Below are 14,701 nucleotides of genomic sequence, written 5' to 3'. Positions count from 1 at the left end.
AGGAGTCAAGTATATGCCAGAGCTATTATGCTGTCCTGCCACTTCAGATCCTCAATTGCTGTCAAGGCATCACCAATGAACCACATATTTCAGACAACTCATTTTATATAGTTTTTATTCAGTCATGGGATGTGGGTTTCACTGGCCAGGCCAGCATATTTTTCCCATCACTAATTGCCCTCAAAAGGTGGTGTCTTCTTTATATTTGCAAATCAGGATAGAGTGTGGCTTGCAGGGGAAATTCCAAGTGCTGGTGTTCATGTATCAGCTGCTCTTGTCCTTCTTGATGTTTGTGGGTTTGGAATGTGTCCAGGAGCCTTGGTGACTTCCTGCAGTGCATCTTGCAGACGGTATACACTACTGTGCGTCAATGGTGGAGGGAGTGGATGTTTGAGGAAGGGATGCCAATCAAGTGGGCAGCTTCACCCTGGATGATGTTGAGCTTCGAATGTTGTTGGAATTGCATTCATCCAGGCAAGTGGAGGGTATTCCATCACATTCCTGACTTGTGTCTTGTAGATGGTGGACAGGGCTTTGGAGATTTGGAAAGCAAGTTGTTCACCAAAGGATTCCTAGCCTCTGCACTACTTTTGTAGTCACAATATCTATATGGCTAGTCCAGTTCAGTTTCTGGTCAATGGTAACCCCCCCCAGGATGTTGATATAGGGGTTTAGTGCTGGTAATGCTATTGAATGGCAAGGGGCGATGCCGGGCACTTGTTTTGACAAATGATACTTGCCACTTGTCAGTCTAAGCCTGGGATATTGTCATTGTTGCATTTGAACATGGATTGCTTCAGTATTGCTTCAGTATTGGCAGAGTTGCAAATGGTGAACATTATTCACTGATGATTCCACATCCCCACTCCTGACCTTATGATGGAAGGTAGGTAGGTCATTGATGAAGCAGCTGAAGATGAATGGGTTTAGAACACTAACCTGAGGAACTCCTTCAGTGATGTGTTCCAACTAATGACTGATCTCCAACAACCATCTTCCTTTGTGCTAGGTATGACTCCAACCAAAGAGATTTCCCGATTCCCATTGATTCCAGTGTCGCTAGGGCTCCTTGATGCGATTTTGATATCACATTGGAGACAAAGTTATGTAGAATCAAAAACCCACGAACTACACCAGAAATTTATCACATTCCAAGATTCTCCAGAAATCTTAAGAACTTTTGGAAGCTGCATGTAAGGTGCAGCTCAGCCTGCATTAAGACATGGAACATAGTGCAGAAGGAAGCTGCCATGCAGCCAGCATCAGCTATTTGCCAAATCGATTCAAACTTAACCTCACTGTCTTGCCCTCTCCCAGTAGCCTTGTATCTTCGTCTAAATTTTGCTTCGAAACCAGCTCTACCTCCGTCATTTCATGCTGTAACAATCTCTTATTCTGAAATGGACGATCGCTCCGTTACGGTTCCATAAAAGCCCTGCAGTTTTATCATAGAATAATAGAATCCCTACAGTGCAGGAGGCGGCCATTCGGCCCATCGAATCTGCACCGACCACAAGCCCTGTTCCCGTAACACCACGCATTTACCCTGCTAATCCCTCTGGCGCTAAAGAGTAAATTTAGCATGGCCAATCAACCTAGCCTGCACATCTTCGGAGTGTGGGAGGAAACTGGAACAAACCCACACAGACACTGGGAGAATGTGCAAACTCCACACAGACAGTGACCTGAAGCCAGAATTGAACTCGGATCCCTTTCGCTGTGAGGCAGTAGTGCTAAACCTCCTCCTGTGTCCAAGTGGAAATCTAAGCATCAAAAGTGTCTTCCCATGATTACAATTTTCCACCATGGTAAATCTATGCCATCTAGTTTCTAAGGCAGTCATGGTAAAACTGCACAGTACTTGAACTGAGATTTTGCATACATTTCTGCTTTATTTTTACACTATTAATAAAAATCAATCTGAACTTACTTTCAGGGAATTATCTATTACACACCTCCAGACATTAAATCACATTTTTACTTCTCTGCCTAATTAACTGGTCTTTGCCCTTCAAATCTTCCAAACTGGGTGTCAAATTTCAAGACATCACTTTCACATGAATCCAAATGATCTACTGAATTCTAAAGAAAAATGGATCCCAGCACCAGGTCCTAAGTACACCATTTCTAACCCTGTTCAATCTAAACATCACCCATTTATCCTTGCCTCTTGCACATTCTACACCTCCATTTCCTAGGCCCATTGTTGCACACCTCCCCTACCAAACACAACAGGCCACAAACAAAGTTAAAGATATGGAGATAAGCTGCAGTAACATACATCTGCTCAGATCAACAATAAAGCTCTACAGCATTCACCCACTGCCAGGTAAACAGGATGTAGAAAGAGATCCTAATAAGTTGTTGACAAAGTCACATTCAAGGCAAAGCTGATTAGCAATTTTACACCTGGTAAGCTACCTTGTGTGTCAACTAACCATCAAGACTACAATGTTGCAAAGATAATGAAGATGCGATATTCTTGTATAATGCCTCCAGACAGAAGTATATTCATCATTTACAGGGGTTAAGAATAGGGGGTATCAATTAATTTTAAAATTCTCATGCATGGGCTTAACAAACATTATTAAACAAGTTTACAGCACAGGAAGCTGCCATGCAGCCAGCATCAGCCATTTGCCAAATCAATTCAAAACCTCAGTCTCTCTCCCAGTAGCCTTGTTATAACAATGCAGGGCAGTGTCCTTATCATAATCACTGCCATTCGTCACTGAACAAATTATTTTAAGCCCAGTGAATAGTATAAGGTTAATATGAATGATGAGAAAGTTGGAATGCATTAAATCATAAAGGTGAATTATCTTGAATGACAAAAGTATCTTGCATTTGACATCAAGGCACTGAACAGACAAGTTCCACGCAGCATAATCAAAATCTATTTAGAGAGAGATTACTCTAAATATAGACATGGCATTTTAAAAGCTATTCTTAAGGTTGCATCCTTCACAAAACATGGAATTGACCAGCGCAATGTGACTACAAAGCACAAATATAGACTACATTGTATATAAACTATTTAGTCAGAAAATCAAATTCATTGAATTCAAGTCCATAAAAGTAACTATGAAAGCAAAAAAGAAAAAAAACTTTGAACTACTCAGCAGGTCAGGTCTTCCACCTGAAATGTCTTTCCAGCATTTTCTGATTGTATTTCAGATTTCCAGCTTTCACAGTATTAACTGTTCAACCATTAAAGACTGCAGATGCTGGAAAAAATTTTTAAAAGCTGGAAATACTCAGCAGGTCAAGCAGTATGTGTGGAGAGAGAAACAGTAATCAACTACATTTCAGATCAGAAATGGGAAAAGTTAGAAAAATAGGTTAAGTGAGGGAAAAGACAAACAGGAAGAGTCTGTGGTAGGGTGGAGAGCAGGAGAGATTAAATGACAATAAAATTTCATGGTGCAAGCCAAAGGGAGTGGTAATCTATTCGATTGGACGGCACAGTAGTTTGCACTGCTCCCTTACAGCACCAGGGACCCAGGATCAATTCCAGCCTCAGGTCACTGTGTGGGGGTTTGCACATTCTCCCAATGTCTGCATGGGTTTCTTCCAGGTGCTCTGGTTCCCTCCCATAGTCCCAAGATGCGCAGGTTAGGTTGATTGGCCATGTTAAATTACCCCTTAGTGTCAGGAGGATTAGTGGGGTAAATGCATGGGGTTATGGGGATAGGGCCAGGGTGGGATTGTCATCGGTGCAGGCTCGATGGGCCTAATGGCCTTTTGCTGCACTGTGGGGATTCTATGAAAAGCAAAATACAGCTGATGGAAATTAGAAATAACAGAAAATGCTGGAAACACTCAGGTCACACAGCATCTATATACAAGGTGGGATTTTCCAGCCTCACTCGACCCACGACCAGAAAATCCTGCCAGAGGTCAATGGACCTTGCCATTGTCTGCCCCTCGCCCACTCCGATTCCTGTGGCAGGCAGGGCGGTAGGATTCCAGCAATAGTGTTTCCCCTCTCCACAGATGCTGCCCTTAGTATATCCAGCATTTTTAAAATTTCAGAGTTCCAGCAAATGAATTATTCTGCTTTTAAATTAAACAAAAAGATGTAGCCTGAGGTGTTGTCAATGACACACACACATACACCCCACCCCCCCCCTATCACTTGCTCAAAACGAATTACAAACTTTTTACTGCTTGGAGAAAAGATCAGACAAAAACTTTACCCATTTCAAATTAATAAAGCTTAGAAATGTAACAGAGAATTTTTAATTGCAGTACAAAAATCTGTAGAACTGCATTCAATTATTTTCAAAAGTTATACCAAAAAATACAAGTTTTTCCATTCAGGGTACTACTCATGCGAAGCAACATGTTGGATATTAGATTACTTAGCAACTTGCAGAAAAGTCTGAAGTGAAACCATCTTCAATGCATGAATGCATTTGGTACTGGAATTATGCAAACTATTCAGAAAAAAAACCCACACCAGAGTTTAAATTCATATAGACTGTATGGAAAACAAGCGTGACTAAATCCTTGTCACAAGTCAGCTTCATACAAGCTGTAAGTAAGTATGCCAACAGTTGCCGCCCTATAAAGATAGGGAAAAAAATTCAAATCCATTTTTGGCCTCCAATTCTGCACAAAGAAAGATAATTCCCTGCCCGAGCCACCATATATATCTTCCTCAAGTTGGTGTTGGGATCACATTTATATTCAAAACTGAAGGCCAAATTGGGCAGTGTAATGTGCATTAGCCAAGGGGATGTGGTTCTGTAGAAGAAATTGCAAGCTGTCAGCATCAAATATACAAGATAATGTGTGAGGGTCAATTTTATAAGATAATATTTAATTTATTGTCACATGTATTGGGATACAGTGAAAAGTATTCGAGGGTCAATTTTATAAAACTGGTTGAAAATTTGAGAAAGCTGATTAAGTTTAGACCATTAGCCTGGAATGTAATTCTTTATGTAACAAAAACATCATGAAAGCAAAGTGTCACTTTCCACGCCCCAAGGTTTTTTGGGGGGTAAAAAGCACGAGACGAGACTAAACAAACCAAAAAGGCTAACTAGACAAGTGCAAGGAAACACTTTAGCAAATTAAGGGGAGTGAAATCCACAAGAGAATAGTCGAATATCATATGCAATTAGGAAAGAGAGCAGCTAAAATGAGGCGAAGATAGAAAAGAAATTGTGGTAGGAATGAGAAAAACAATCAGATTAAAAAGCCATCAGCAAGACCATTTAAAATACACCTCAAAACAGATTGCCACATCTTAAATCCAATTCAATATTGTTTAAATTACTTCGCATCAATCCTTACTACAGTGAGTATTGCTCAGTGACCAGCTGTGGGTTGCAAGGCAAGAAAATTGCAAATACTAAATTGATAAATTTTAAACACAGGGAATTTAAGCAAATTAGTTATTATCTGGACCAATAGCTCTGAATGTGATGAAAGAAATGGGACATGTTGCTACGAAAGTTCCTTGCACACAACTTTTAACAGGCTACTGGATTCTGGGATCGGTACCTTGGAGAGGAAGAACGATCAAGTTTTCAAAGAAGGGTAACAAGTCAGATTCAGGGAACCACAGGCTCATCAGTTGAATGCTTATTATAGGTAACATGATCGATAATTGAGAGAGCAGCTTGTGATTCCTTTCATCAGATGATGAAGGAGCCAGATGCACTCAGCTACTGAAAAAAAGGGCAGTATCATAATAGTCGTTACTTTTTAAAAAGTTACTCAACAGGTGGATGCAGAAACATTAGAAATCCTTTAATGAAGTATAATGGATTAAGAATTGGTTGAATTCACATAAGCAGGAAGTTATTAATGGCTATGGAACTACCCAGGACCCCAGTGATGTGGTGTCCTTACAGGGATCAATGATAGTGCTTTTTTAAAAAAGGGCCTCATCTTCATAAGATACCTAGTCATGAAATGGTCCACAATTTGGCAAAAGATAAATGTTTCCTTGAATTTTTTTCGTTTCCATCCACACAGCTGTGCTGTACTTAAAATGGACAAAGCACATGTGTTACCTTCCAAGTGACTGTGCTGCCAAGCGCAGCTTAGCAGGATCATGGCAGATAACAAAATTTACATAGGTGTTGGGAGAGTGGAGGTTAACTCTCCCAAAGATAAATTGTTGCAGCAAAGATTTACTGGGTGAATGGGCCAAACTGGAGTAAATTGTATTTTACCGAGATATCAAGTGCAGTGTTATACACTTGGTCTTGGCGTTATAGTTTATAACAAAAAAAGTCATAATTAATGCCATGGAGCTTTAGGCAAAACAGTTAGGTTGTATCAACAGACCTATTCAAATATTTTAAAAAACTACATTTATTTAGAATACCATATTCAGTTTTGGACTCATTTGATGAATTACAGAGGTTTTGGAAATGCCAAGAAAACCTCCAAGAATGATTCTTTGCTTAAAATAACCTTATTCACACGAAAGGCTTAAAATGTTATGTCTATTTGCTTGACAGATATATAGAATTGATAGGAAGTACAGTACCTGAAATAGCTGAAGGACTAGACTGCCTTTTAAAAAAAATTGATTTAGGAAGATGAGGGGTCATCTGTAGAAGTTGCTCAAAATTGAGGGCCAGGTTAGATGTTTGATCTTTTGTCCCTAATCTGCCCACCAAAAATCCCAAACCCTGTATTGATTGTAGACCTATTAAAGTGATGATTCTCTGCATATCTTCAGAAACCTGCACCATTTCCCAGCAAGGGTAGAAATCACATTTTATAAAAAATGGCAAAACAAAAAGCATGGCCAATTACCTGCTGGTCTGGTTCTGAGATCTCCCCTCACCTCCTAATCAATAATGGGTTTTAAACATTGTTTCGTTGCCCCAGCAGTTTGGGTGTAGGTGATATCCAATCATGATATAGTCATGAGGCATGACGGTGTGGCAACGACTATTGGACTAAAGACTCCTTACCTATATTTTGGTGTGTTTTAAGACATGTTCTTAGCTAGAAACATGCATTGCAATAATATTGGATCTGCAGACTTGGTTGACTGGATTCTATAGCTGCACAGAGAGCAATATTGGAAGCAATAGCCTTGCCCGACATGAAAAATTGCTTTAAACATTTTAAGGGTGAACAAAATTTTAAAAAAAGTTTGTCACTTACTTGTTGTGGTGACTCAGTTAAGTTTCATATTGTGACAGAAGAGATCGAATTTCAGGTGTCAGGTGATCAACTGCCTTGGCAGCTTCAGTTATCGCCCTGCGGTATACCCCTTTTTTCTTTTTGTTAAACCTCAACTTAAAATACTCCAAAAAAGGGGAGATTTTTGATACAGAAAGCAGCGATGTTGTAGGTGATCCAAACCAACACACTCTGGCTTCTTGCCACTGTGGAGCCCCATTTTCCTTCTTGTTAATACTAATGCTGAGAACGCGTGCAGGCCACCAGGGGAAGCCATGTATTTTCCCCCAAACTATATCTCCGACAGATATAGTCCTGCCTTCAGCTGTTACACATTTCATTACAGTTTTGGTATGAAGTCTCACAGTTAAAGGAGGCACTGTCTTTTCTTCTTTGGAAGATGATGACACAGATGCATCATCCCCAGGTGCAAAATCAATTACTTCTGGCGAAGTCATCTCTGAACTAGAAGACTTTGATTCATCTAGACTATCGTTACTACAAACTGATAAACTTGACGAATCTGCTCTTTTTTTCCTATAACTTAAATACACAGTCAGATCATTTTGATCCTTGCTTCGACGACTCCTTTTGTACCGCCATTGGTCCTCCTCTCCAGAACTCCCTGATGTCTCTACTGAACTTTTTCCTGTAGATTCTTCAGAATGAATTGTACCGTTATCTGATCTCCTTGCAGGCTGCACATCACTATTTACATTATCTACAAGCTCAGCTTTATAAATTGCAACACTGTCCCCATTACTGAGCCGATGAGGTTTTAATCGAATTCTAGGAGGTGGGATGTCTGCATTGGAATGCAAAGGTCTAGTCAGTTTTAGCTTTGGAATGGTTCCAGGTGGACCAGAGAATGACTTTTCTGGAAGAACTTCCATTTCCTCACAATTTGTGTTCTTGTCCTCGTCCACACTTCCATTTTGCAATAACCGTTTTGGACAAAAAGGCTCAATCGAACCATGTACCCGAGAGGGGATTTTTACAACCTTTCCCTTACCTTGAGGAGTGCTATATGATATTTTTATCACTGGGCTTCGATGCACCAGCTCACCAGAAAATTTATCATCCTTCTTTTCCTTTTTTATTTTCCTATTTTCACAGCACATAACCTCAGATTTCCTCTTTTCGTTTTCCTCCATGCTAGTCTTTTTCTCATTCTTACCGTTGAGTTTATCTTTATCATCATCATCTTCCTCCCGATTTAGTGTGTTTTTGCACTTTTCACAAAGTACCTGTCTCGGCCGCAATCTAATGGTGCTCATAATAAGTTTACCAGGATCACGATTCCTTGACAGACGCCTTTTTGTACGTTTGATTGTCCGAAGTGGCGGCTGGGGCACCCATTGATTGTAAGTCTGTCTCAATACTAATGGTTGTGGGAGAGGCACACCTTCACAATAAGGTGCAAGGCAAGGCACAGTTTCTGTTAATGGCTGAAGAGGTGAAGCTGGTTCTCTGCCTGTTATCTTGGAAAATTGCACGTTGCAGGGCTGTGACTCAGTTTGACAGACTGTCTGTTCTTTACCATCGAGGACTTCACCGGTGCATGACTCTGCAGGAAACTCGTCTTGCTTGGCAAATTGGTTTGGGAGAAAACCATACAAACCAGACCTGGCAAATACAAGTATTCAAGAAACAACAAAAAAAATGAATAGCCACCCTGACTTGGAACATAATTCATACAACTTATGTATTGCATTTATTAATCCTGCATGAAAATTCTCATTTTTAATACCTGCACTTGACAAATCCAATTGTAAGGCTTAAGGTTTTAAAATTGTATAACTCAAATAATGAAAATTTAGTTACGTAGCAGATTATGTCACTGAAGACAGCTCAGTCATATTTATATTATCCTATTGTCTAGATTCACTGGATTAAAGATTCTAATATTTGCGGAGTCAAATGAAAGGCAGAGTCTGGAATGGAAGCTGCAGAAATTTGAATCCAATGATAAAATGGCACGTATACAACTACGTAATCACATGATTAAAATAAGCATGGCCAATCTATTCCAAGGGCAGGTAGAGAAAAAAATAAGTTTAAAAACCAAAGCAGAACCTACTGGTTTTTAAAAAAACTTCTCCACAATATTCTATTTCCTGCAAATATTAGGGAGGATGCAGATTTAAACACATGACATCTGCAAATAATCCTGTTAGAATAAGAAAAAATAGACTAAGTAGAATAGAAGAAATTAGACCAAGTTCACAATATTTTATTGGGGTGATATTTCAGGCAGCAATTCAAAGGATTAACTACAGCATATCCATGACAGTTTACTGGTTTACATACCCAACAGCTCCAATTTATTTTTATATTAAGTGGTGTAAATGATGACTACACAAGAGTAATCAAGTCCAGGTTTGCAACTGCAATAAGCCTGTAATGATAAATTGAGAAATGATGTTGGGGGCAGGGGGCTGGATTTTAAGTAACGGTTAAATTACCAATCTGAAAAAAAGGGAACTTGAGAAACTCCAATCACCCAGCCAACAACTCAAATTTGAGAACATCTTACAAAAGTAGTACAGCCAGCTTCCTCCACCCTATACCAAAATCAATGGCAGGGGAGGGGTAGGGGGAAAAGAGGTCAAGAAAAATACATAGATGGGACATTTCATAACCCATCCAAGTGGCCATTCCAAGACCCATCCAAGTGACCATTCCACAAGCGAATCTTGGAGGTTGGCAGTATTACAGCCAGAATAACTATCACCACTGGATCCGCCAATAACAATCAAGAGTGGAAAGCTCTTTGTTTTGATGCTTTACTGTTTGTTTCCTTACTTCCCGCCCTAGTCGATGTTGGCCCTGTAAAATTAAGATTGAACCTAGGGTATGCATTTTATTTCAATAGAGTAGACTCACCAGGGAAAAAGGATTGCAACTGCACTGCAGCTGCTCCACAGTAATGAACATTTTAGGCTTGATTTTATTGCAGATTTTTCGTGTTCTAAAGAGGGAGGCTGTGGAAGGGTAAATAGAGACCCAACACAATATAACCATTTCCAATGCTGTGAAGCCGAATACAAAAAGGTAATTCTTGTCCTCCCATCCTTCAAAAGAGCCAAAAATGGTAGGGCAAGGACATATCCAATACCAAGAGTATCCTTCAAGTACAATTTGAGCGGAATCAAGAAAAAGTGGAGAACCATTTGTACTTTACAGGGAAGTTGAGATAAAAAGGAAATCTGCAGATTTTTTTTCACGTTCAATTTCTCAACTACAGGTGGAGCTCCACTATTATCTAAGGCTTTCTTCCAGTTTGAGCCAATATATTTACTTACTCTTTTGCAACATTTAAAATAATGCACAGGCTATAAAAACATAGCCAGAATTCTCTCATTACCACAATGAAGGAGCAACAGGACATATTGTGAGCATCATGCCTAGCTATCCTTGAACAAGTATGAATGTATAACATTCAGTCAGATAAAACACCTCATGTTTATGCCAGTTAAATGAAGATTTTGCATCATGTGATTTCACTGCATTTTAGGTTAGGGCAATATATGTGAAAGACAATTGTGACATTAGTGTACCTTCAAGAGATTTTTCTTTAAATCATGTTCTCTGCAGCTTTCAGCTTTGCCTGTAGAAGTCCTTTTATTGCTACTTGAATGGGGTTGGTTTATTTTTACTCTGGGATCTTTTATGACCCTGCATTGTTAGGAGGAAGGTCATGTGTTTTGGACAGGCTTTTTTCCTTCCTGGTGAATTTAAGGTTTCATTTTCTGTTTGGCTGGCAGCAGTTTTAACTTAGAAGGGACATCAAGCTGAAAAGAAGTGTCTCTCTCTCTCGGGTTTTGGAAATTCTGCTGGTTCACTGAAAGGAAGACTTGTTGACTTCCTGTAGTCGAAAATCTGCTGTTGGTGGCTTGACCAGAGAATCTTCCTGGTGTTCTGGGAAGCTGTTCTGACTGCAATTCGTTCTGGGTATATCCAGAGGGTTGCTAGAAGTTACAAGGCTGAGAAGTCGGTTTCAATTCTCCAACCAAAGGAGTCAGTTCCAGAATCACATGATCATTAGTCCTTGCTGTGTTAAACGGGTGGAAAGTGTTTTTTGTCTATGGGAAGTTTTGTTTGATTGGAATATTTATTAAGGGTTATACTACATCACGATTGATTGTAATTGGTAAAAGTTATTGCTAATTTTTTTCTATACATATTAATTGTATTCTTAAATGAACCTTGTTTGATAAAAGCTGAGTCATTTAAGTCACACCTTAAATGAAACATATCATGGTTATCCTAGCCAAATTCAAGATGCAAAACTTGTGCTCCAGGTGGGATTCAGAAAGCTGTTTGGAGTTTCAGACCGGAATTATAACACAATGACATTTGAATCTCAAGTTCACAAGGTAACCAGAAGATAGACCAATTACATATTGATTTTTATCCTGCTCTTTATTAAAAGAAAGATGGGGGATCTACATACTGTAAGTGGTAGTGAATTCTTCAATTACTGTAACCTGAACTTAACCATTTGTTTAAAAATATGGCAGCTGTAAGCTTAAGATAAGTGTCAATAGGTAAATATACAGTAATTGTTTACTGTGCAATATCCATTCACTCCTTGAAAAGGTGTTATGTTTAAGAAATTGCATTTGATTATTAAACTGTATAGGATAGCAATTCTTTAAAATTATTCTGATCTGGATGACAAAATTTAGGGTTCCAATAACAATGATTGTATGGAGTGTTTTGAAAGGTGTTATGTTGAAGAACTTGCATTTGATTATCAAACTGTATAGGGCAACAATTGTGCTAAATTATTCTGGTCTGGGCGATACTCTCAAAATCCAGGATTGCAATGACAAGTGTCAATAATATAATGGTTATATGGAGTGTTTTGAAGAAATTGCATCTGAATATTAAGTAAACTATGGAGGCTAACAATTCTTTAAAATTATTCTGGTCTGGATGACACTCAGGATTCAAATAACAAGAGTGCCAATGGTTACATGGGAACAGTGGTACTGGGCATCATAAAATAGTTGCACCTTGTCGTAAATTATTTTCCCCACCTTATCTGAAAAGGATGGTCAAAAGTGAGAGCGTGTTTGATCTGAGGCCAATTGTCCACCCAGCCACCCCCATGCTGAAGGCCTGGTGCTCACAGTCTATAATGTGGGTGACTCCCAGCTCAGGGTGTTGAGGGGGGAAAAGAGGACTTACTTCTTGGCCATGTCTATCAGGACGCCGGTGAAGCTGCTCCCTCCGAAGTTGGTGGACACCACCAGGGTGCCGCTGACGACGTGTTCCACCGTGACCGAGAGCTGGGCGCCCGCCCGGAGTCTCCCCGCTGCGGCTGCGGGCTCCGGGCTCAGCGCCGCCATGTTGGCTGGCGGTGGCGGGGGGGTGGTGGTTAACGCCGGGTGGGTGGGGGAGGGGGAGACGCTGCGGGCGGGCGGGCGGGAGCGAGCGCTGCCCCCTCCCCCCACCACCCCGTGCCCGCGCCTCGCCCTTCACCTGTCAATCAAAAGGCCGGGCGCTCAGTCACAGGGCCCGGAGCGGAGCGGCAGGCGCATGCGCCCCATCCCATCCCCGGAGCTCGCGGCGGCGGCAGTAGCAGCAGAGGCTGGGAGTCCCAGTGCTGGAGTACAGCTCCTGTCTGCAAAACAAACAACACACATTACAACACCATCCCTTCATACAAAACTGTTTGCAATATTACAAGAACTCCTTTCTGCAAAATAAACATCATCCCTTGATATAAAACTACTGTTTACAATATTACACCCATCACTTCATATAAAACTACTGTTTGCAATATTACAACTCCCGTCTGCAAAATGAACACATTACAACACTACTTTATATAAATCAACCATTTGCAATATTAAAAACGACTGTTTGTAAGATTACAACAGCACCTCGAATAAAACCACTGCAATATACAAAACAAATGTTTGCAATATTACAACACCATCACTTCATAGAATACAATATATTTTTAAAAATCTTCTATTCCTCCCTCTCCAAAAACACATCTGATCCACTTCCACAGGCTCTCATTGCAGTTCACACAATTAAAATATCATCCTCATCCCAAGCAGAATTGTTCAGGGGAAATTGGAGAGACTTAATTAGGATTCAGCTGTGTTCATTCTTTGCATGATGGAAATCATACATATTGCACTTCTGAACAGCTGCTGGCGTTGGACTATTTATGTAGGTAGCTTTCAATTATGGATTATAACCAATTAGTATTCCGAGATCCTCAACAAAAATTGAAAGGTATCTCCAGGCGTCAGAATAAAATGTAGCCTCTTGCATTGGCCACAGGCCTATCGAATACAGCCAAGCAGGGTTAAACAGCCATGCAGTTAACTGCCAACATCTTAAAGTAGCCATGCCATCTTTTAAAAAAAATATGCAGTAAGAAACTATAGTGCTAAAACATACATCTCGTCCTGCAAGGTTCAGGCTCAAATTACTTCGCAACCCTGGTTTTAGAACAATAGATAAATAAATCCACACTGTTGGCCTACGAGGAACACAAGCCAATTAACCAGAAAGTTTAAACTGGTCATTCTGAAACCGAGAGCTATGCACCTTCAACAGATCAGGAAGAGGAGATTAAATGAGGTTTTACTTTGCAGCGACATCTTAGAACGCATCTGAAAGCTTTTAAAAATAAAGAACCGCCACCCCGCAAAAAAAAGCAATAAATAATACCTGAGATTGCACCGACTGAACACTACACGTAGACGGCTTCCTGAAGGTACACCATTTGAAGTCTTTAAAGCTCCCAGCACCAAACGCCCCACAGTGGCCTAATGAGCAAGATGACTAATAAGGCGATACAAACCATGTCTTGCGGAAGCACCAGACAGCGTCCTCTCGTGGCTCCATCATAATGTCACTCGTCATGGTTAGCTGCGGTGCCACCAACTCATTCTGCTCACTTCATTTAGTTAGTTTAGTTATTAGTCACAAGTAGGCTTACATTAACACTGCAATGAAGTCACTGTGAAAATCCACCAGTCGCCACACTCGGCACCTGTTTGGGGTACACTGAGAGAGAATTTAACATGGCCAATGCACCTAACCAGCGCATCTTTTGGACTGTGCAAGGAAATCAGAGCACCCAGAGGAAACCCACGCAGACACGGGGAGAACGTGCAGACTCCGCACAGACAGTGACCCTGGCCGGGAATCGAACCCGGGTCCGTGGCGCTGTGAGGCACAGGCAAATTCATTTACCATTGCCCCAGTGCTGCTGTCGGACAATTCTCTGGCAAAAAAGGACAAATCAAAGCCAAAATCAGATCTTAACTCTAGCTATGACTGTAACACGACATTCTGCACCTTTTCCTTCGCCATGAATGGTATGCTTTGTCTGTATAGCGTGCAAGAAATGATACTTTTCACTGTATACCAATACATGTGACAATAAATCAAATCAAAACAAAATCATTTCTGTAACTGTAAAATCCTCTTGGGAACATCCCCATCCTCTTAAAAGCAACAGAATAGATTAGAACACAACAAATGATTAAAATTCATTTTAAAATGACCC

The 14,701-nt window shown here is 40.4% G+C and overlaps 1 protein-coding gene across 2 annotated transcripts in view; it reads right to left on the bottom strand.

Moving 5' to 3' along the window:
* The window catches only part of pwwp2b (PWWP domain containing 2B), a 58,733-nt gene extending 44,786 nt beyond the window's left edge, over nt 1-13,947 (bottom strand). For both annotated transcript variants that reach the window (XM_078223470.1, XM_078223471.1), the window contains exons 1-3: nt 13,858-13,947; nt 12,355-12,790; nt 7,141-8,784 (exon numbers count right to left, since the gene is read on the bottom strand). In XM_078223470.1, the coding sequence (XP_078079596.1) occupies nt 7,158-8,784; nt 12,355-12,515 (1,788 nt within the window). In that variant the 5' untranslated portion in view covers nt 12,516-12,790; nt 13,858-13,947 and the 3' untranslated portion in view covers nt 7,141-7,157. The remainder of the gene's footprint in view (nt 1-7,140; nt 8,785-12,354; nt 12,791-13,857) is intronic.
* Nucleotides 13,948-14,701: the final 754 nt, after the last annotated feature.

This window comes from Mustelus asterias, chromosome 11 (assembly GCF_964213995.1).
Source record: "Mustelus asterias chromosome 11, sMusAst1.hap1.1, whole genome shotgun sequence".
Lineage (NCBI taxonomy): Eukaryota > Metazoa > Chordata > Chondrichthyes > Carcharhiniformes > Triakidae > Mustelus > Mustelus asterias.
Note: the sequence above shows the minus strand (reverse complement) of the source record. Positions and strands in the feature narration are given on the sequence as shown.